General features: G+C 35.5%; 1 protein-coding gene across 1 annotated transcript in view; it reads left to right on the top strand.

Annotated features, from left to right (window-relative positions):
• Nucleotides 1-23374, top strand: part of Ranbp17 (RAN binding protein 17) — a 296032-nt gene that overhangs the window by 35860 nt on the left and 236798 nt on the right. Inside the window, exons 12-13 of the mRNA XM_027938663.2 lie at nucleotides 1042-1235; nucleotides 18845-18950. Of these exons, the coding sequence (XP_027794464.2) occupies nucleotides 1042-1235; nucleotides 18845-18950 (300 nt within the window). The remainder of the gene's footprint in view (nucleotides 1-1041; nucleotides 1236-18844; nucleotides 18951-23374) is intronic.

Genomic DNA, 23374 nt, shown 5'->3' with positions numbered 1-23374 from the left:
GTGGCATCATTAAGTGTATATTTCACTTCATAAAAAGCTACTAAATTATTTTCCAAAGTTGCTTTAACATTTTGAATTCTTTCTTTTTAAAATACTTTCTCAGTTGTAGGTAGACATAATACCTTTATTTTATTTATTTGTTTTTATGTGGCGCTGAGGATTGAACCCAGTGCCTCACACGTGCTGTACCACTGAGCCACCAACCCCAGCCCCAGTATTTTGAATTCTTAACCTGCAATGTATAAAAGATATATAGTAGTACTTCTTTGCGGATTTAATTTGCATTTCCTTAATGAGTAATAATGTTGAGCATCTTTTTATGTGTGTGACCATCTGTATGTATTCTTTGGCAAAGTGCCTATAAATTCTCATATCTGTTGCTCTTTTTTTTTAAACAGGGTAATTTATTTCTTACTGAAATTTGAGAGGTCCATTTATTCTGTTCAGAAGTCTTATCATACATGTGTTTCAGAGAATATTTTCTCTCCTTTTTATTTTAAGTCTTTGGGGGAACAGAAGTTTTACATTTTTATGAAGTTCAGTGTATCCTTTCTTTTCTTATGTGTTATATCATGTGTTTGGTGTTACATTGAGAATCTTTATCTTACTCAAGATCACAAAGATTTTCTTTTTTTCTTCTAGAAGTTTTAGTTTTAAAATTTACATTGAAGTCTATGTGATCTTAGTAAACTCACCTATTTTGGTAGCATTTTTGCGGTTTCTTTGGCTTTTTCTGTGTGCATAATCAAGTCATCTTGATATATAGACATTTTATTTCTTGTTTTCCAAATCCATTTGTCTTATTTCTTTTTTTTAATATTTTTAGTTGTAGTTGGACACAATACCTTCATTTTATTTATTTATTTTTATGTGGTGCTGAGGATCGAACCCAGGGCCGCACTTGTGTGAGGCGAGCGCCATACCACTGAGTCACAACCCCAGCCCTTCTTATTTCTTTATCCATCATAGTTTTATTTAATGTAAAGTTTGTGGTGAATAAAAATACATTCTCATGTTATCTACATGCTTATGTGTTTGCAGAGACCATTTAGATGACCCACTGGATGATACTGCTACTGTGTTTCAGCAGCTGGAGCAGTTGTGCACTGTCAGCAGATGTGAATATGAAAAGACGTGCTCTCTTCTTGTACAGTTATTTGACCAGAATGCACAGAATTACCAAAAACTTCTGCATTCAGCTTCTGGGATAACTGTGGACATGGCAATTCAGGAAGGTCAGTAAATTTCATGAGTAATATGTTGAATATTAAGTGGTATCATTAATTACTTCATTGAATAATCTTACTGCAGATTATTTTCAGGTATTTCCCTCCAGTTTTTGGTCCCCTAATAAATCATTAATTTTATTCACCTGCTAGATATTTTGGTTGCTTGATAGTTAATGTTAAATTCTTTTTAAGATTCTTAGGAATACTTCTCTATGGAATCAATATCAAAAGAAATTGAACGGCTGGGGTTGTGGCTCAGTGCTACAGCGCTTGCCTAGCATGTTCAAGGGCCTGGGTTCGAGGCTTGGGTTCGAAACCCTGGGTTCAATCCTCAGCACCACATAAAAATAAACAAAATAAAACTATAAAAAAAATTACATGTTCTCATTTAAAAAAAAAAAGAAGTTGAAAATCATCCTTGAGCAGATGGTACAAAACTTTTAACTATATGTTTTCATCTTTTCTATAGTCGATTGCAGATATCAGCCAGTATAAACAACTTGTGTAAAACTTCCTTATGGTTTTACCTTGATGTATTAGCCTTCACCATGACTTTAAATTTTTTTTTTTTTATTTCTCACTTTTCTCATGATTTTGTCTTTAATCCCCTATTAAAGGAGGAAGCATTTATTTCTATTTCTTTAGATTCTTTCAGGAATATGGCAGGGAATAAAAATAAAATACATTTTCACATTTTTTAAGTGAGCTGCTTTTTAAGAATGGAACTGAATGCATACAATTCTAATAGAAGACTATTTAATTACAATTTTAAATTTTTTTCTATATTTGTTCCCTTTATCTTGCATTGGAAAGTGAATTTGATAAGGGATCATGGTCAAATTTAAGTCCAGTGATTGCCTATCTCAACTCTTTATAATCTTTAGATTGTCCTTTACATTTGCATAATATTTTCTTAAGATGCCTTTTATTTGTATCACATTTTGAAGTTGCATAGTACTGCTGAGGGAGTATATTTAGGAGAGTACTAAATATTTTTTCTTACTGGAATATAATTATGGAAATTAACTGGGGGAGAACCAATACTTTGCAACATGATGTCTTCATTATTAATTTCTTTAGTAGAGCTTTGAAAGTTATTAACCATCAAATTCATAGAAGAAGACATTCATCTGTGTATGTAGACCTAGAGAATAGCATTAATAAACATGATCACTTGTCTTAGAGGGTAAGTCAGAGCCAATGTCTTTGCAGCACCCCCTATTCATCTTTCCAGCACCCCCTATTCATCTTTCCAGCTTCCTTCCTACCAGCAGAAGATACAATTTTGCATTTTGTATTTAGCAGTTGATGCCTTTTCTTCATAGTTGTACTGTATATTCTGAAAAGAATACATGGTTTGTATGTTTCTGAACTTGATACAAATGGAGTTTCACTGTACTTATTATTCTTCTATAACTTTATTAGTAGTAGTAATGCGTTTTGAGAGCTTATAATGATGTTCGTAGTGCTCTCATTTTTATTGCCTTGCACTAATGTTTAAATATAGGACAATTTATGATTCTCTTGTCAATGGGTGTTTGTTGCTTTCTCTATTTTTTCTGATACATTCAGTGTTAGAGAGACTATTGCGTTTATGTGTTACATATTAAGCTTCAGTATACAGGGTCAGATGCTTTTACAAAGTGTTTTTCCTAGTTTACATCCACCAACAGTCTGCAGCAGTTAGCATCGATCTATATCAGGAATTGGCAAACTTGTTCTTAAGGTGCCCAATAGGAAATGTTTTAGGATTCTGTTGCAGCTATTCACTTCTGGTTTTGCAGCTAGAAGCAGCTAGAAAGTGTATGTTTGACTGTGATCCCAGAAAACTTATTTTAAAACTGGAGGCTCTCACAGACTGTAGTTGACTGATCTCTGACCTAGACACTTACCAACAGCTCAAATTATAGACTTGAGTTTTTGCCAGTCTGGTTGAGAGAATATACCTGGTGAATGTTTTACTTTGCTCTCTCCTGATAGAGTTTAGCATTATCTCATGTTTACTTACTGTTTTGTCACCCTCAGTGAAATAGATGTGAATCTTTTGCTCATTTCCTCTTTACTTTTGGGTTATTTGTCTTTCTATTACTGACTTTAAGAGCCCGATAGGTAGACACACAGATTGATTTGTGTGTGTACAGTGCAGGGGATAGAACCCTGGGCCTCATGGGTGCCACACAAGGGCTCTATCACAGAGCCACACTTCCAGTCCCTTTTTATGTTTTTGACACAAATCCTTTTGGTTTTAGAATTGTAAATACTGTCTTTTAGTTTTGTGACCTGTCTTTGCATATCATTTTAAGATGTCTACTCATTCTCTTAAACATTTTCACATTGAACTGATTTCAATTAATTCATCAAATTCTTTCTATTTACATTGTCAAAAAATTAAAATGCATTCTTTTTCCTATTATCTTCACTCTTGCAAGTGATCATTCTTACTAGCTTTATCTTTCCAGTTTCTATATGCATATACAGAAATAATTACATAAAGTCTTATCTTCCCTTATTTATATAGAATATGCTATACCATACTCACTGTTCTTTTTTGTTGTTGTTGCTTTTTTTCATTTGACAATGTGTTTTATATCTGTTTTCGAATTACTGTATAATGAGCTCTTATATTTTATAGGTCTGTAATATTTTACTTTTTAATGTGTCATAATTTATTTTTTCTACTATGATAGTCATTTGAGTTATTTATAGTCTTTTATTAAAAACTTTGCTGTATAGATTAACTTTTGTATATTTTATGTGTGTGCAAGTTCATAATATAAATTTATCAAAGTGAAATTGCTCTTGGTGGAATGGTTAATGTATTTGTAATTTCACCAAGTTGTTTTCTATAAGGGCTATCCTACTTATCTTTCAGCAATGTGTGAGACTGTTTCCATGTACCCTTCATAGGACAGCATTACCAAGCTTTTGGAATTTTGGCAGTCCTATCTATGAAAAATGCTTTCTCAGCATAATTTAACATTTGAGTTTCTCATATCAGTTTAAATGTTAAAATTTATGTAAGAACCAATTGATCGTCCATTTTTGTAAATGAAGTATTCATTTCTTTTGCTCATTTTCCAGTTGGATTATTAGTTTTTTCCCTCTTTATTTTCTAAGAGCTCTTTAAACTTTGTCTAATGACAATTACAAGTATCTTTCTCCTTTAAATTATTCATTTTCAAGTGTGCAGTTTGATGGATTTAGCATTTATACCCAGCTGTGTAACTCCATGTAACTACCACCTCATTCAGGATGGAAGAGTTTCTTCACTCTCAGTAATTATCTCATGTCCTTGATGGCTTCCTGTAACTCCAGGTCTAGGCACGGCTAGTATGATTTCTGTCACTGTGGTTTGTCTCTCTTAGATTTGTATGTAAATGGAATCATACAATGAGTAGTCTTTTGTGTTTGACCTTGTGTGGCATAATATTTTTGAGATTCAAATGTGTTACTATATTGATATTTTGTTCTTTTTTTATTACTGCACAGTTATCTATAGTATGACTATCATAGTTATGTATTCACCAGTTATGGACACTTGAATTGTATTTTCAGTTTTTAGCTGATATAAATAGTGATATTGTTAACATTTGTGGACAAGTCTTTATGTGTCTTTAGATTTTTATTTCTCTTAGGTAAGTGTGAGGAGCCACTCTGAATGACCCATGCCTTCCAGTCCTGAAGCAAGAGGCTCTGACCAATCACCACCTGTGTGTTGTCCCAGCTGAGATAGCAAAGGCATGTCTTCAGATGTAGGCGTTGCCCCTGGGGTTGAGTTACACTCATCTGACCTTTGTAACCATGCCCCTTCTGGCCTTTTTTGGATAGAACATTCTAAAGAACAAGAGTTCCCCCCAATAAAAGACTACTTCCGAAAATGCTCGCTCCCTCTTGCCAGCCTCTTGTGACTTTCTCTTGCTCTACCTTTTGGGGAGCCTGAGGCTGAGAGTGGAGAAGCCATCCTGAAGCTTGTGTAAAGGTAAATTGTGTCTGTGTTTTATCTGGTGTCCCTGCAAATTCACATGAACGACCTTAAGTTCAGCTGCCCATGCAGGTCAGGAGCGGCAAATAAGGTGGATGTTGTATCATAGGGGACATGTGTTTTTAGTAGCATGTGATACTGCTGTACTGTTTTATGAAATATGTATATAAAATTTCATTCCCATTAACCATATTAAGAGTGTTACTCTACGTCCTTATTTTCCTTTGATGTTCTCTGTCCTCTTAACTATAACTGTTCTACTGAGTGTCTAATGGTATCTCATTGTGTTTATAATTTGCATTCCACTAATATTAATGATGTTGAGTAGCTTTCATGTGTTCAGCATGAACTCTTTTGTGAAAAAGTCTGTTCACCTCACCTCTTTTGTTCATTTTTAAATCAGCCAATTGGTTCCTTTCCATATGCTTTTATTGTGGGATTGTAAGAATACCTTACATTCTATAGAGGATCCTTTTTTCACATGTTTTGCAATATTTTCTTCTGATCTGTGGTTTGCCTTCCTAACTAGCTTTTAAAGATCAAGTTTTTAGTTTTGATTGTCTACTTTTGGGCTGGGGATGTGGCTCAAGCGGTAGCGCGCTCGCCTGGCATGCGTGCGGCCCGGGTTTGATCCTCAGCACCACATACAAACAAAGATGTTGTGTCCGCCAAATACTAAAAAATAAATATTAAAATTCTCTCTCTCTCTCTCTCACTGTCTCTCACTCTCTCTTTAAAAAAAAAAAATTGTCTATTTTTTCCTTATCTGGTATTACTGTTTATCTTATCTGGTATCACTACAACTGCTGCCCTCTTACTGCATAAATCTATCCATTTACTATCAGTCTGTCTGTGTCTTCATATCTAAACTGTCTCTTAATAGATAGTATATAGTTCTTCCTTTTTAAAAAGTCCATTGCAAGCATGTTTTGTCTTTTAATTGAAGTGTTAGTTCACTAACTGAGTGGGGAGAAGAGGAGGCTATCAACTTAATTAGCATTTAAACTTAGAACAAGCTTTTTCATATCACTGGTGGTCTATGTTAAGGCTACAAATCCTGTCAGGTCTGACTTAGAATGTTTTTTTCCTCCTGTCCACCAAGCATTGAAGTCAGGTCAGACAGGTTTCTGCGTTGCTTTCTCTGTCTAGAGTACGTTTTTTTCCGCCCCAAGCTTACCTTTTCACTAAGGGGGTCATTGTTTGCATCAGCTTTAGGTACAGGGTTCTTATTAGACTTCTCAGGTAGAACTCGTCCTAGACCTTCTCCTTTGGCTTCCAGGGTAGAAGTTCAAGCTTTTTGCTTGTTTCTGTGCCTTTGTCTCTTAAAGTTCAGTCCTCAAATCATTTTGACCATTAAGGATTTATTTTACCCTCTTACAAACCCAGTAGTACATTGGTGCTTTTGTGTAAATTAGAAAAATGATTGCACTTCTTGCAGACAGGTCTGTTAGCACTAGGATGTACGTGGGTGAGTGGAGGACAGGCTGGATTTCAGTCCCCACCTGTCTCCAGTTGAGTATCTTTTTGTAATATGTGCTGATCCTGTAAGCTTGTGTTGTAGTGTTTTTGTTTTGTTTTACCTGATGGCATAGTGCAGCATTATATAGAGCCTTTTTGGATTTATATTCTATGTATAAACATTAATTTGGATCATGTTATATTATAATTTGGATCATGTTTAGGCAGCGACCTATAAAATCACATTTTCATCTTTAGTTTGTGTTCTGGACAGTGAATACTTCTTTAAAAGTAAAGAGTCAGCAGTGACTTTGGTGTCTCAGGTTTTTTCTCTGTTCTCCTCTCTTTCCTCTGACCATTCCCTACTTTCCCTGGTCAGAAGCTGGATGCCAATCAGAGAGTCAGTAGCAAAGGCAGGGTCAGGGTTGCTCTGAAAGGTAGATTATCAATATCAGTGATAAAATTGATGACAGAGCCTGAGGTCAGGGTACCACATCTGAGACTCCTGCGTTAGGTTGAGCCTCTGCAAGGGGATGACGTGGCCCCAAATTGGTAGATTCCTGGATTCCAGAAAAGTAAATTCAGGTCTTCTCTGAAGAATAACAGCCATAATTTAGGGCTTTGGAAATCTGTAGATTAAATCAACCAAATAAGTATTTTTAACAAAAATTAGGATCCCCCAAAGACCCTTCAGATGTTGGAATTTTATAAGGATTTTTTTAAATTTTTTTTTTTCATATTTCTTTTTTAGTTGTAGTTGGACACAATACCTTTATTTATTTTTATGTGGTGCTAAGGATTGACCCCAGGGCCCTGCACGTGCTGTGCGAGCGCTGTATCCCTGAGCCACAAGCGCATCCCAGGATATTAAATAATTATATATGAAATGTTTAAAGGAAAAATAGAATCACACATGAACAAACAGTAGGGAGTGTGAAAAGTGAAATTGACCAGGACGATGTGAAAAAAACTTTAAAAATTTTTTTGAAAACTTTGTGTTCTAAAATTTAATGGAAGTGTTTATTAAATAGTGAATTAGTCCCACTAAGGAAGAAATTTGTTAACTAACAGTTCTAAATAAATTTTCAAGAATGCGGAGGATTAAGGAAAATGAAAATTTAAAAGATGGTATGACATATGTTCAGTACATCCAGTTGAATTCTAGAAGGACAGAACAGTGAGGGCAGAGCAGAGGTGATGACCAAAGAGACTCTCAGAGTTTTTCTGAATTAATGGAGAATGTGAATCCACTAGTACAGCAAGCCTGGCATACGTCAGTCCAAAACTAGAAACGGCACCGCCCTGTTCAACTGGGTACTCCCCAGCAGAAGGTAGTACAGGTGGCCAGAGAAGAAAGGTCACTTACAGAGTCATGTGAAATGGTGGCTCTCTGTTCAGCAGCAACAATGGAAACCAAGATGGCGAAGCATCATTCTTAAAGAATTGGGCAAAGGCCAGGCCTAGTGGTACACACCTGTAATCCAACAGATGCCGAGGCAAGAGGATCACAAGTTCAGAGCCAGCCTCAGCAACTTAGCTAGACCCTGTCTCAAAATACTGAGTGCCAGGGATGTGCCTTGGTGGTTAATTGCCCCTGGGTTCAATCACTGGTACCAAAAAAAGAGAGAGAGAATAGTCTGGCAAAAATAACTCCTGCAGAATGTTTGCTACCAACAGATCTTTACTAAGAGTTTTAAAAATACACTTCCAAGTAATTTAGAGATGTGAGAAGCCATCCTTAAGGCAGTTTAAAACTAGAGCTTCACATTAGTGCAGTGAAGTGAGTAAATGGAGTGTGTGGGTGCGTCTGAGAAGCTTGAGGCTTGTGGTGGCTGAGCAGCTGACCAAAAAGCAGAGTGCAGAACTGAAGGAGCTTCCCGCTGCTGGGTGAGTGTGCTGACAGAACTGCCCCAGCAGGGGGCTGGAGGCTGTCAGGAGAGCTCTGGGGCTGAATCCCTCAGAGGCAGAGTCCCAGGACATGATTCATGATCTGGATATCGATGTAACACAACACAGCTCACTCCTCTGAATTTTTGACAGTGGTGAAAAAAAGATGGAAGAGTAAGTGAAAAAAAATTAGAGAAGCATTTGATGTTTTTGAGACAGATGGCAGTGGCTCTCTTAGTGTAACAGAGCGTCACTGTGTGCTGACCCTGGGCAGCAGTTAACAAGAGGCTGAGGGAGTGACCAGGGAAGCAGATATTGGCATTGTTGTTCAAGTAAACTATGACAGGTTTGTGCATATGATGACAGCAGATGAAGAAATTTTACAGAATCTGCAAATTTTCTTGTACAAAATTGTTTGCTTTTTCTTCTTAACATACCTGTGAAAAGTTTCCACCTACTGTGACAAAATACGCATGTAATTAGAATTTTTATTTCTCTGTATTTTCTACCCTAATTGTCACTGTCTTCAAACCTTACTTTAGAAAATTGGTCAAATGATGTGTTTCATGCGTCTTACTCTGTATATCCAAGCCCTTTGGCACATCTAAACTTAGATTGAGTTTGTCAAAAGAGGGAATACCTAGGTTATTGCCTTTTTGAAGGGAGTTTTCTTTAGGAACTGTCAGCATATTGTTGAAATGTGGAGTTGTGATCCTCCATGGTCTGTAGACAGTCAATAATGTGTGCTTACAAGTAGCACTATTGCACAATGAGTGTTATATTCAGGTACTTGTACACTTTGTGTGTGCTGCTGATCCTGTACTAGAAACATTTTCTTTTATTATTACTTGCTTTTTAAACTTTGTTTAGCCACTTAAAAAAAACCTGCTTGTAGTACAGTTTGCCTCAAATCCATTCCAAATTGTATATTTGTTTTCTAATTTAAAAATTACAATTTAAAAAATAAAAATAGAGCTACACAATAATGTAATTATAATATTTTTTGGAATGCAGTAGGAAATTTAATTTAAAGGAAATACACTGAACAAAAGCTTATATTAGAAAAGAAGAAAAGGCTAAAATGATGTGACCTAAGCATCCACCTGGAGAAGTCGAAATGAAAGGAACAAATTAAATTCTGTGGAAGGAGAAAGGAAGGAAGAAACAAAGAGCAGAAATCAACTAAAAAACATAGACTCAGAATAAAAATATTAGAAGCTAGATCTTTCTAAAGACTTAATAAGAGAGCTGAGGTTTTGGCTCAATGGTAGAGCGCTTGCCTAGCATGTGTGAGGCACTGGGTTCATAAAAATAAACATAAAAATAAATAAATAAAAATAAACAAATAGGTGTGGTGTCCATCTACAACAAAAAATATATACTAAATAAATAAATAAAGGTCCACTGACAGTTTATAAAAAAAGAAGAAGAAAGGATGTTTTAAAAAAAGACCAATAAGATTGCCAGGTTTGGTAGTGTATATCTATAACCCAGCATCTTGGGAGGCTGAGGCAGGAGGATCTTGAGTTCAAAGTGAGCCTTGGCCACTTAGGGTGTTGCTAAGTTGCTTAGGCCTCACTGTCTCAAAATAAAAAGTAAAAAGAGCTGGGGATGTGGCCCAGTGGTTTAGTCCCTGGTACCAAACACACGCACACACACACACACACACACACACACACAGAACCCTAAACCTAAAAGAAAAGAAAATCTATGAATAAATAATATTAGGAACAAAAGGTGATTGTAGACACAGCAAAGATTTAAAAGATAAAAGTCATTCTTAGTGTTTTCTGATGTCAGTAAATTAAGAAATCCGAAATGGATAAATTAATAGATATAAACTATTAAAATTGACTCAGGTAAAATTTTTAAAAGATCAGAACTGAGAAAAGGTGTTTACAACACACACACACACACCCACACACACCTACCCACCAATTCTTTATGAAAGTATCAATAGACCCTAATGGGCATTTTGCAAAAAAAAAAAAAAAGAAAGAAACACAAATGGTGCATAGATATGAGAGAGTGCTCGGCTTCCTTACTAATCAGCTACATGGATTATGGTTTTTTACCCATCACACTGGGAAAACAAGAATTCTTAGAATGTGGTTCAAAGGGAATTTTTATGCACTTTTGGTAGGAGTATAAAAGCAATCCATTGTAAATGGAATAGAAATCTATTTGATGTTCTCTTAAAAGTGAAATATTTGAATACCTACTGACTTGGTACTTCTACTTTTATATGTGTCCTCTCTGCATAAGATAATACAGTATATGAAATAATGTTCACGCCATTATTGCTTATAATGACAAAAAGTGGAAACAGCTCAAATTCTTATCAACCTGAAGATGGATAAACAGATTATAATTTATTTATACAATGGAATATTATATAGCAATAAAAATGAATGAACTATAGGTGTATTCAATAAGGATAAATGTCAAGTATTTAGTGAAGAAAAGCAATTCTCAAGAAGTTACTTACAGAATGAAACTTTTAATAAAGTCCCAAACAAGTGTATGCATAAGTGATAAAACTAAAATTTCAAAAAATAGCAAGCACCAAGTATAGGATCCTGGTTGCCTCCAGGGTGGTAGGTAAAGGGGAAAGCTCAGGGAATGGTGTGGAGACAGTGTGATAGTATTGGTAATGCTATTGGTTCTGGGGGTATTTTATTTATTTTGTCTTATTTCATATACATTACAGATATGCATTTATATACACTAAATATTACAATAAAATGTAAAATAGCTCAGTTGTAAAATCTAAGACCTGTTTTCCTTCAAAAGGATGTTGAATGAAAGTATAGATACATTCAAAGATACATGAGTGGCCTTAACTGAAGTGTAATAATTTAACAATATTTAATAGGTCTGTACTGGATAAATTGTCAGACCAGAAGAAGTTTTTATGGTTGGACACATTATTTAGTTTTCATAAAATAACACTTCAAATATACATGATCCATAGAAAAATTTTAATAAGTATTTGTTTCCTTCCTTTCAGTCAAAAGGTCAGTGAGAAGAAATCTCTCTGCCTTTTAAAGATTTCTGCTGTTTGCTAAAAAATACTTGTTTTTTGTTATCAAGAAAAAATTGCCTAACATGGCTCTAGTTTGTACATTGTGTGTAGTAGTATTCAGTTTCTTTTGTACAGAGTAAACACTTCAGTTAGTGTTGAACAAAGAAAATTATATGCTCTCGTTATGTGTGCTTTAATTTAGATGCTTAATGGCTTTTAATGTTACAAAATAAGTTTATTATTATGATCTCATTTGTATTATATTGTCTTGCTTTTTTGTATTTGTGGTGATATGGTCATGGTTTACGAAAACAATAATCCCTAAGAAATAGGTCATTAACAGTAGTTAACGATTACTTGTGATCTATGATAATGACTGATTTCTTTGGGATTATTGCAGTTATAAACCATAATTACAGATTATTACAGCAATAATTATTTTGTTAAGGAAAAAATGTTCTGTGCTTGAACAGCTGCTAAAACAAGTGCTTTGAACATTTCAGGATACTAGAAAAATGGAAAATTAGAATAGAAATTATTCTTATATACAAGGAGAATTTTAAAAAATTATAGATGGGAACTCGTGTATCAGGTTTTTTCTCCCTAAGTGTAACTTAGATTTGTGGGTTTATGTGGTTCTTTAAATGTTGTGAATCCAGTTCTTTTACCAAAATAGATCCCTTTAAAAAAATACATATTTAGGGTATATAGCATGACATTTTGATATGCATAGTGCAATGAATACCACAGTTAAGCAAAATATATTATCCATTATTGTTAGCCAGCTTTCTGTTACTATGGCCAAAACACTCAACAAAAACAACTTAGAGGAGGGAAAGTTTTATTTTGTGCTTATGGTTTCAGAAGTTCAGTTCATGGTTGGCCAACTCCATTGCTCCATTGCCAGAATGAGCTTTTTAGCGAGATATTTCATATCCAAACTGTAACATTCATTCCCTGGCCCCCAAAACTCGTGTCCATCTCACAATGCAAAATGCATTCAGTCCATCTCCAAGAGTTCCTATAATTTAACTGTTCCAGTATTGCCTAGATGTCCAAGTTCAAAGTCTCATCTGAGACTCAAGGCAAATTCTTGTCTTTTAGCTCTTGTAAAGATCAAAAGCTTGGAGCTAGAGTTGTGGCTTGGTGGTGAGCTCTTACTTAGCATGCATGAGGCACTGGGTTCGATTGTCAACATCGCATATAAATAAATAAAAGTCCATTGACAACTGAAAAATATTTTTAAAAAAATCTAAAGCTCATGACATATATCCCAAATACAATGGCACAGTAAACATTTTCATTCTAAGATAGAGGAAGAGGGGCTTAAAGGGAATGAGACCCAAAGATGACCAAAACTCAGTGGGGCAAAGTCTGTAGCTCCATGTCCAGCATCTGGGGTGCATGGCGGTAAGATGTGATCTTCAAGGACTTGTGAAGCCCGTTCCTACATCCTTGCTGGTTGCAGTTCACATGACCTCTCTCTTAGGTTGGTTCTAACTGCAGCCAGAAGCTTCCCTTGTGTTACTGGAATCTCTTAATCCCAGGGAGCTGCATTCAAGCTTCTGCTTCACTCTCACAGCTTTACACATTAATCTTTCAGGCCACCTCCAGTGATTCTGACCCTACCATGCGTTGCCTGGCTTGTAGTCTTTTGAAATCTTGGTGAAAGTCTCCATGACCCTTTAACCCTAACATTCTGTGTTCCTGCAGAACCAACACCATGTGGGTGATGTCAAGGTCCACTGCCACCTTGAATAGTAGCCAGGTCCCCTTGTCCCATGGCAGCAGCATCCCAAATGCCTGGGCAGCTGAGCACTATGAAACAAAAACTGTGGAAACAACTTCCTAGCAGGATTCCCTGCTAGGAGGAAGTTTTCTGTTTCACACTCTTGAGTTTTTGATAGGTGTGGTCTTGTTGATTCCTGAGGTGCCCTTCAGGCATACGTCCTATCATGTCTATGCAGAGTACTTAGCTTCTCCAATAAGCTCTTCAATAGCTGTAATTTCCTTAGCCCCAGTTCACATGGGCATCTTCTCTGGCCAGACTACAAGTTTTCAAATCATTCCTCTTGGCTTTTCACAGTAAACCTGGTTAAAAGCCATCAGCAATACTCATACCACCACCTGAATGCTTTACTGCCTTGAAATTTCCTGACAGATTAATTAGTATATCACCTTTAAATGAAGTCTCACACAAAAGTCTCAGGACATAGGCAAAATGCAGACAGATTCTTTGCCAGGTGGTAATGTGTGGCCACAAGTTCAATTCCCCTCTGAAACCTCCTGAGCACAGTCTTTACTGTTCACATTCCTGTAAGCATTCTGGTCTCCTGAACTCCTACCAGAATTGCCCATCAGAGTGTTTACAACATTCTTCTCCAGCCTGCTTCTTTAAACTTTCCCAAATTCCTCCAATGGGCCAGTTCCAAATGCTTGAAAACCACATGGTCAGGTGCCAGTTTTTGTGTTAAGTCAGCTTTCCATTGCTGTTGACTCAAAACACATAACAAGAACAACTTAGAAGGTGAAGTTTATTTTGGGCCCAAATTTCAGAGGTTTAGTCCATGGTTGGAGGGGCACCTCATATCCAAAGCATAACGTGTCTGGGGGCGGGGTGGATAAGAGCACCTAAAATCTTCCCTCAGGAATTTTCAGTGTACAGTATTATTAACTGTGGTCTCCTTGCTGCGTGTTAGATCTCTAGATGCTCTCATCCCATGTAACTGGCAAGTCTGTACCTTTTGACCTAATCTCTCTCCTCCCTGCCTCTGGTAACCACCAGTCTGTGTGTGTGTGTGTCCGTGTCCCCACCCCCTACCACATTTATTTAGATTCCTAGTATAAATGAGACCTTGCAGTAGTTTTCTTTCTGTGTCTGGCTTATTTCTCAAAATAACTAATTAATTTTTTTTAAAATTTCTGAACACTTTTAGTCTAAAATTGTTGAGGTTTAGGGAATGGTTTAATGTGTGTAAAAAATACCATATTATCCGGCTAAATACCAAGATTATATTTGATAGCTTAGTACTAATGCTTCTATATATTATTGTTCATTTCTAATACTAATTTTAGCTCAGCATAAGTTTCTAAGTCTTAATATCTACTTTTCAGTTCCATAAACCATTACTTCCCAAACAAAGAAAATGTAATATACACTCTTATTTCTCCAAATAAATAAATTTTCATTCAAAACTTACCATAAATTTAGAAAAAAGTTCTTTTAAACTCATCACATGCATTGACATTCTTTGATATTTACGGCTTAATTTCAAGGTCATAATAAAATGAATTAAGCAACAAACATTTAAATTTTGAGAAATTCATTGGTCGGTCTGCCATTGCAGAAGTCAGGTTCAATTTCTTAGGCATGAAGTTTCTGCTCCCATTTCACTCTCCCTCATACATATTCATATTGAATTATATCTACCATATAACATGACGTACAATAGGTACTAAGTCAGCTTTTTCTGAATGTCTTCTGCTTGGATTTTTTTTTTTTTTTCCATTTTAAAGGGTTGTTTGCAGACAGCATTAAGAAAGCATAGATAGCTAATTATAACTGGCTTTTGTTATAACAGACTTTTGAAAAAGAGGAAAGAACTTAAAAATTCTTAAATATTGCATAACTCCACTGCTTAGTATACAGTAACTACTATGTAAATGTTGTTATTTTTAGCAGTAATAAAACTTGCTTTAGGACAACTGACATTTAAAAATCTCAGTGGATACATATAAAAGTGAGATAATTATTTATATTTACATTATATTTTTCACTTCAAGAAATTATTTATAGCAGAGTATTTTAAAAATAGTGACACCCTTAGGGTAAATAAAACATTACATTCACCAAAAATTATGCTTGCCATATTTCAGGCTCACTCCATTATAGAAAGCTTGTAACATGTTCCTCACACAGTTGTAGTATACTCTAGTGACAGTGATCTCCAGCATTCTGAAAAGTACAGCTGATTCTTGTTATTTGGTAGTCATAGTCTGTAGAGTCACTGTGAACACTGAATTAGCCAATACTGAACCACTGCTCCTGTGGGACTCTGATCATGACATTTGGAACACATACCCTTGTCTTATGTGTGTTTCTATTAAAGACACCTTTTAAAAAACAAATTGTTGGTGCTTTAATATTAAACTCACAGCCAAGAGCACGGTGGTGACTCAAGCCTGAGCAAAGCTTATGGGACACGTACATGCTATACTTAAAACACATAGCAGGCTTTGTTCAGTTAGGAACACTACATAGCACTGAAGTGTGACACTTGTCCATCGCAAACAGTGAAGTCACCAGCAAAAAACTAAAAATGTGAGAGTTATGATAAATAGGCCCCGAGAAGAAGACTTGTCTGTAGTGTGAAGCTGAAGTGAGAAGGCAGAGTGTCACTGTGTTCACCTGTTCAGTGTTTCATATTGAACTCAGAATCTTCACTGCTTGTCACATGTCACAGTTCTGTATTGGTTTTGGGGTTGCAAATAAGTTTTACCAAATAAATTCTCAAATAATGGAATCTACATCCAATGAGGATCAATTGTATCACATCTTTGATTGACTATGCTTTGAGATTAAGCAATAGAAATATAATCACCATTAACAGTCATTTTTAATAATGAGTATATTTTAATATTTTTCAGAACTGATATTAACTTTTCTCTCATGTTGTATTTTCTGGGTAATGATTTCTTAACTCATCACCCTTGTCTGTAGATAGCTATGGGCCCAGGCACTGTTCTAGGCTCTGGAGATGCAATAGAAAACTCAATATATAAAAATACAAGATCACGTATATTTTCCATTCCATTGGAATAGACAGGTAATGATGCAAGATAAATATATAGAATACAAATCAGGTTAGAAAGCCATTAGTACTAAGAACAAAATTACAAAATCTAGCAAGGAAGGAGTAAATGGTTACCTGGAGGGTTGTGTTCTGGTGATCTTTTGTCACTACTTGGTGACTTGTCAAACAACAATTTGTTTTATTATCTTTGAATTTCTGGACATGAATAAATCTCAGATGCATTGTTCTTCTTTGGGATGTCTCAGATACTGTAATCAGACGACAACTGGGGCTGGAGTCACCTGAATTCTTCTTTATTCACCATTTTGGTGTCAGGACTGGAATGCTTAGATTTAAATGTAAGAGTTAAGACTATATAACCCTTAGAAGAAGGCAGAGGAGTAAGTCATGATTTGTGTTTAGGGAGAATCATGATTTTGTTTCTTAGGACACCAAAATGGGCAACAAAAAAACAAATAAATTGGACTACATCAAAATTTAAAAATTTTGTGGTTCAGTGAACATCATCAAGAAAGTGAAAACATAACTAACCCCAAAATGGTAGAAAATATTTATATGTCGTAACTCGGAAAGGGCTTATATCTAGAATATATATAAAGAACTTTTATGACAATATTAAATGTTCAAACAGTGTGATGTTATTCAGTTATAAAAAATAATGAAGTATTGATGCATGTTGGAATCCGATGAATCTTGAAAATAAGCTAAGTGATCCCACGCATGAAATGTGTGGAATGGGAAAAGGATAAAGAAATGTAAAGTAGCTTAGTGGTTGCTTAGGGTGAAGTCTGGGCAGAAAGCATAGTGACTTCAATGACTATGGGATTTAGTTTGAGAGATGAAAATATTCCATATTGTATTGTGGCAGTGGGGTACGAATCCACTGTAGAGCATTGGATTTTATGCTTTAGATATGTTCATTGTATGGTATGTGAATGATATTTCAGTAAAGTTCATTTTTAAAAAGGTGATAGAGGGGCTGGGGTTGTGGCTCAGCGTAAAGCATTTGCCTAGCATGTGCGAGGCCCTGGGTTCAATCCTCAGCACCACATACAAATAAGTAAACAAAATAAAGATATTAAAAAATATATATTTTTTTTTAAAAAGGTGATAGATTTATGGACTGGAGATGTTTAGTAGACCAAAGGGTTGTTGAAGTAAAAAAATTCATCCTTGGAGAGATTGAAATCAGTAGCGATTATGATAGAAGTGTTGTTGGAAAGAGTGACAGTGAGCCAGGAACCAATACCTTCAAAAGGAGTAATAATCTGAAGAAGAGTTGATAATTGCATCAGTAGTGTCTGTGTTTGATGATAGACATGTAAAGCTTAGTGCTTTTGCAGTGGAGAGAGGGAGAATATTCTCAAGGTAGAAGTGAGGAACCTGAAAAATACCCACGGCGTATTTAGGGCCCAGGACACAGGAGGCTTGGCCGAGAACGCAGTGCTCTAGAGGACATGTCACTAGGGGATAGCAGACATTGTTGTAAACTTTTATGTTGTCACAGAACACTTCTGCAATACATAAGATAACTTTCGAATACTTGTGGGCTTTCATTTTGGTAGCTTTTTGATTGTTACACATATAATGGAACTAGAGTCTGTTTTCTGATGATTACTTTATCTCCTCAGTGCTTTTCTCCTCAGTCTATTGCACGGTGCTGATATACAGACTGCACAGTTAGTTGATCTTCATTTGTTCAGTTTTTTGTGATAGAGAGGATGTAGATGCTTGTCCCTTTTGGCTGCTCTAAAGTAAGACTTGCAAAAACTGAAGGTGTTGCCATTTGCATCACTACTTAATCCTCCGCTGTTGTTGGCCTTAAGATTGGCTCAGTGGTAAAACAGTGTGAATGGTACACTGAAAACCTTGGAATTTTAAAAATCATACATAAAAATACAAAGGGAGTGAATTTATTACCACTATTATGTTCCAAGTACAAGTAGCTTCAAAATGATGGGACTGGTGCGATTGTGACGTTGACCATTCAGAAAAGATGCTGGTCATTGAGTTATGATAGTATTTCCTGACTGAATAAAAGCTTTGGTCCTAAACATTGCATTTACTGTTTTGTTATCAAATTTACTTTTTTCATAAGTCTTCATGGTTACTTGTACAAAATCATAGCAAATTGTTAGAGTTGAGATTCAGAAGTCATTTTATCTGGTTCTAAAATCTGTACCATGCTCACAGTTACACTTCCTTGATAAAACCCAGCTTTCTACTTTTCTGTAAAGAAGTGAGTTCATGGGCCGGGGACATAGAGTGCTTGTCTAGCATGTGTGTCAGCCCTGGTTCAATCCCCTGTACCACCAAAACAAGAGTGAATTTATAATAGCTGATAACTTGTATGGAAAAAGAGGTAGTTTGCTAATTTTGTAATTTTTGGAAAAATAACCTTATTTCTATCAATAGCTCCTAAATGTTTTTCTTGTTTGTTTTCTATCAGGACGTCTTGCATGGCTCGTTTATTTAGTTGGGACAGTTGTAGGAGGAAGATTAACATATACCAGTACAGATGAGCACGATGCTATGGATGGAGAGTTATCCTGTAGGTAAGTATTGGTCATGTACCTACAGAAATCAAGAGTTAAGAAATTAGTCATTGAGTTAGTATTATGTGCTAAAGCATTTTGAGAAACGTGTTATTTTCCTTGCTCTTGAGGACAAAAACCAAGATTTAGGGGTTAAGCAATTTAAGAAGTCAAATCTCCAGTAAGTAATTTTTTTAGACATTTGTTGCAACAGTGTGATTAAGATGTAGGTTGCTTTTGCTCTTTAGGACCTGATAAAGCTACAAAGTTGGTATGTATTGGGATCATGCGAAAATTAGGATCACATATGTGTGGTCAAAAAGTAATAGTTTCTTTATGATTGTTGGCTAGAGGTTTCACCAAATGACCACGGCCTTCATAAGAAGCGATTGAATTATCCTTTACGTGTTTCTGTTCTAAACTGAGGAATATTTCTGTGTGCAAATAGTACAATTGAGTTGATTTTTTTTCACATATTCTGATTTATTTTTAATATCATCTTAGTCATTCACATTTTTGTTACTTAATTCAAATAAAATGAAAACTCATGTTAATTTCAAGATTACTACCTTAATTTTGGTAAAGACCCTTTGAGTTTTTAAAATTAATGCATGTGAGTATATGTATGCTACATGTGTACTTTCCAACTTTTTTAAGCCAAAATTATTATAATATTGTTTTTTTGAACCAAAATGGAGAGGATAATAATCCATAATCATTTTGAACTATTAATAAGAATTAAATGAGAGGCTAGAGTTGTAGCTCAGTGGTAGAGCATTTGCCTCGCAATTGTGAGGCACTGGGTTCCTCCTAGCTCCACATAAAAACAAATAAAGGCATTGAGTCCATATACAACTAAAAAAAAAATAAAGAATTAAATAAGTTAATATTTTTAAAATACTTAGAGCATTGCCTTGCAAACAGTGATGTATTACACATACACATACATCTTTAAATAAAATATAATACTGTGAACATTTAACATAGACTTAAAATATTATAAATTGTACCGTAATTTAAATAGACCCTGGCTTTTGGAACTTCAGATTGTTTCTCAGTTTTTCCTTATTATAAATTGCTTTCAGGTATGTTATTTCATTCATCTTTGTGTGAATTGAGAGAATTTCATTAGAGTTCATTCTGGAAAGCTGAACAGCTAGTCAAGAGAGTATGTAGCTTTTTACAGACTTGCAGTACATATGACCAGATGGCCTTCTGTACATGTTGAACAGCTCTAATGAGAAAATCCAAAATCCAGAATGCTCCAAAATCTGAAACTGAGTGCCAGCATGACACAAAATTTTAGATTTTGTTGGAGCATTTTGGATTTTGGATTTTCAGGTTAGGAATGCTCATTCCATAGTGTCTACAAAATTACAAAATCCAAATAACCCTGAAATCTGAAATGCTTCTGTTATTTTTTTTTTTTTTTTTGGATAAGATATACCTAGCTTATGCAAGTTTATCCTCTGAACCCAAAGGCTATGAGAGTTATCATTTTCATCAGTTTCATCAGTTGAATGCCAGATAATAGGATTCTTACTGTTGTCAGTTTTATGTAACCAATGTCTTCTTTTTTGGCTGGGGAGTAGAGGGGAGGGGAGCGGGGATTGAACCCCAGGATGCTTTACTACTTACTACCCCAGGATGTTTTTTTTTTTTAAGTTTGAAACAGGGTTTCACTAAGTTTCTGAGGAGCTTGCTAAGTTGCTGAGGCTAGCCTCGAACTTGCAGTCCTCTTTTCTTAGTGTTCTGAGTTGATGGAGTGTTAGTCGTGTGCATGATGCCTAGCACAAATGTTTTGTTTTAATTTATTTTTCTTTGGCTACTAGTGGTGTCAGCTAGTATTTTCTACTCCTGTTTTGCCATTTATATTTGTGATTTTTTTATGTTAACTGTATTATTTATCTGATATTCTTTGGTAATTATCTTTTCTAGTTTATTTGTAATAAATAATTCAGTATAAAAGATCTCAATATTCTGCTATTCAGAATATTGGTGTTAACCAGTTAATACCAATTCCACCTTCTAGAGGTTTGAAATATCATCATATTTTATGCAAAATTCTTGTGTCTTTTTACCGGTGGTCTTCAGGAAAAGGGAGAAGCCGTGGAATTAAACTGATCAAACTGTCCTGTGTACACGTATAAATACACCGCAGTGAATTCCACCTTTGTGTATATCTATAATGCACTAATTTAAAAAAAAAACTACAAACAACTAGAAGGAAGACTGGTAGAATTCAGGAAAGGGGACAGGAAGAGGGAGGAGGGAAGGGAAAGGGAAAGTCCTGAGGTCTAAACTGGAGTAAATTAAATTGCATGCTTCTATAGTATGTCAGAATGAGCCCCAATAATATGTATAACTGTAACGCACTAACAAATAAAAATAAATTTCTTGTGTCTTTTTCCAGGCCTTTCAATGCTGTCACCCTAGTAAAGTCCTTAAAACCATTATACCTGGTTGATATTCTCTCTCATAATTATACTAAATATATTCCTGTTTAAATTATTGTAATTTTGAATACAAATTTTATTTTCATTCCATACCTTTTTCAACTTTTAAATTATCAAATTATTTCAACTTTTGAACCTGAATAGACATAAATATTTTCAGTTATTTTAAAGATTTATTATTTCCTATATCAAATTGAGTTACTTGAAAATATGAATAATAAGTGTTTGAGGCTTTCTTAAAATGCTTTAGTTAATTTTTAACCAACTAAAAAATTTGCTTTTGTATCATCTTTTAAAATGGTATTACATATTTATCGAAATGGCCACTACATATTCTTTTGGTTGTAGTTTGAATTTTTGAAAAAATGCTTTTGTCACTAAGTAGGGGAGTATATACACTGTCAGTGTTTCTGAGAAAATATGTAATAGAAAAAAAAGCAAATATACATTTGCAAATTAGGAAACAATCATTTTTTTCCTTAAACAGCAAACATATTTAAATAAGATTTATTTTGTATATTAGCCTGCATTACCTAGAAAACAATGTTAGGTAAAGCTTATGGGCTTTATTGAAAGTGGGCATTAATGTGCATTTTTCAGAAAGGAATAGTAGAACAGGGAAAATAGGGGAGCCAGTAGAAGACAAATGCAGTCAATTCATTATTCCACATTGTGTTTTTGTGAATTCACCTATTTGATAAATGTGTTTGTCACACCTGAGTCAGTCTGCATGGTGCCTTTGCTGTCCTGTGCAGGTGGGACAGAGTTTGCATAAAAGTCAGTCCTCTGCATTCTTGCTTCAGCTTTCATTGTCCAAACAAGTGTCCCTTTGCAGTTCAGTTGGTGCCACATACATCATATTTTCATGCTCTTTGTTTGCTCTTACTGTTTACCCAACTGTAGTACTTCTCCATGTTCCTAAAGAACCCTGTCATGTACCTCACTGAGAAAATACCTGAGCTGGAGAAGCTTCGTTCACACCCAAGTTCAATGTTAGCAAATCAACATTATATATTATATATGGTGTCCTTAAGCAGTAAAACAAAAAAAGTCATGATCTGTTGACAAAAATGCAGCCAGATGCTAGTAGGAACCTCAGCCTCTGTTTCCCTTAGGAACAGTGATTCAGCATTCACTGATCGAGTGTTCTCAACAACTTTACAGCACACAGCTACCATGGACTTTGACAGTCAACTGCGTAAGGCTGTGCATTACTGAGAAAACATAGTTGGTTGCTTGCTTTTTACAGGAATTTTCACCAGAGGCCACATGGAACCCTGTTCTTCAAAACAGCCCATGGTAGGGGCTGCTCAGGGCAAGCAATTTGTCTGTTGGCTTCTTTCTGCAACCCCTTTCTAATGGTTTACATTTTCCACTGGGGTTTCTAATTTTCCACACTTTTTAGTTGTGTATCGTGACCTCTTTGAAGAGCTACTGGGGAAGCCAGAGTTTTCTCTTGGTCCTATGGAGTTGGGACTACAGGCTGGAACTGTGGTGGGTCTTCTTTCTCCCCTGGGGTGAGGATTTATAACTGCAGGAACTGTGAATCCTTACTGAGACTACAAGAAAGTGCCAGGGATCGGGGATGGGTGAGAGGTGTGGTGGGGTTGATGGATATGCAGGGTGGGCTATACAAATTCAAGGTAGGGTATGTGCTAGGACTCACACCTTGTTTAGAACAATGTAATTGTGTATTAGAGTATTGAGTTTCTGAATTAGGATGAGCTCATATAAAATTGTAAAATATCACTTTCATATGAAGAAGTTTCAGGTGACTAGAACTGTAATACTATTGGCTTCTGTATGTGGTCATGATACCTGCCCACCCCTGAGGAGGACACTGACTATTAAAAGAAGACCCTATAACTCCTGCCAAAAGTCTATGTGCTGTTTTAACATCAAAAGTTTACAATGTTATGATAATTTACAATTAAAATGGATTACTTTAGCATATTTAAATATGTTACTTTAACTTGATGTACTCAGGCC

Source organism: Marmota flaviventris, chromosome 5, assembly GCF_047511675.1.
Source record: "Marmota flaviventris isolate mMarFla1 chromosome 5, mMarFla1.hap1, whole genome shotgun sequence".
NCBI classification, from domain to species: Eukaryota; Metazoa; Chordata; class Mammalia; order Rodentia; family Sciuridae; genus Marmota; species Marmota flaviventris.
The sequence above is the reverse complement of the archived record's forward strand: the minus strand, read 5'-3'. Positions and strand labels throughout refer to the sequence as shown.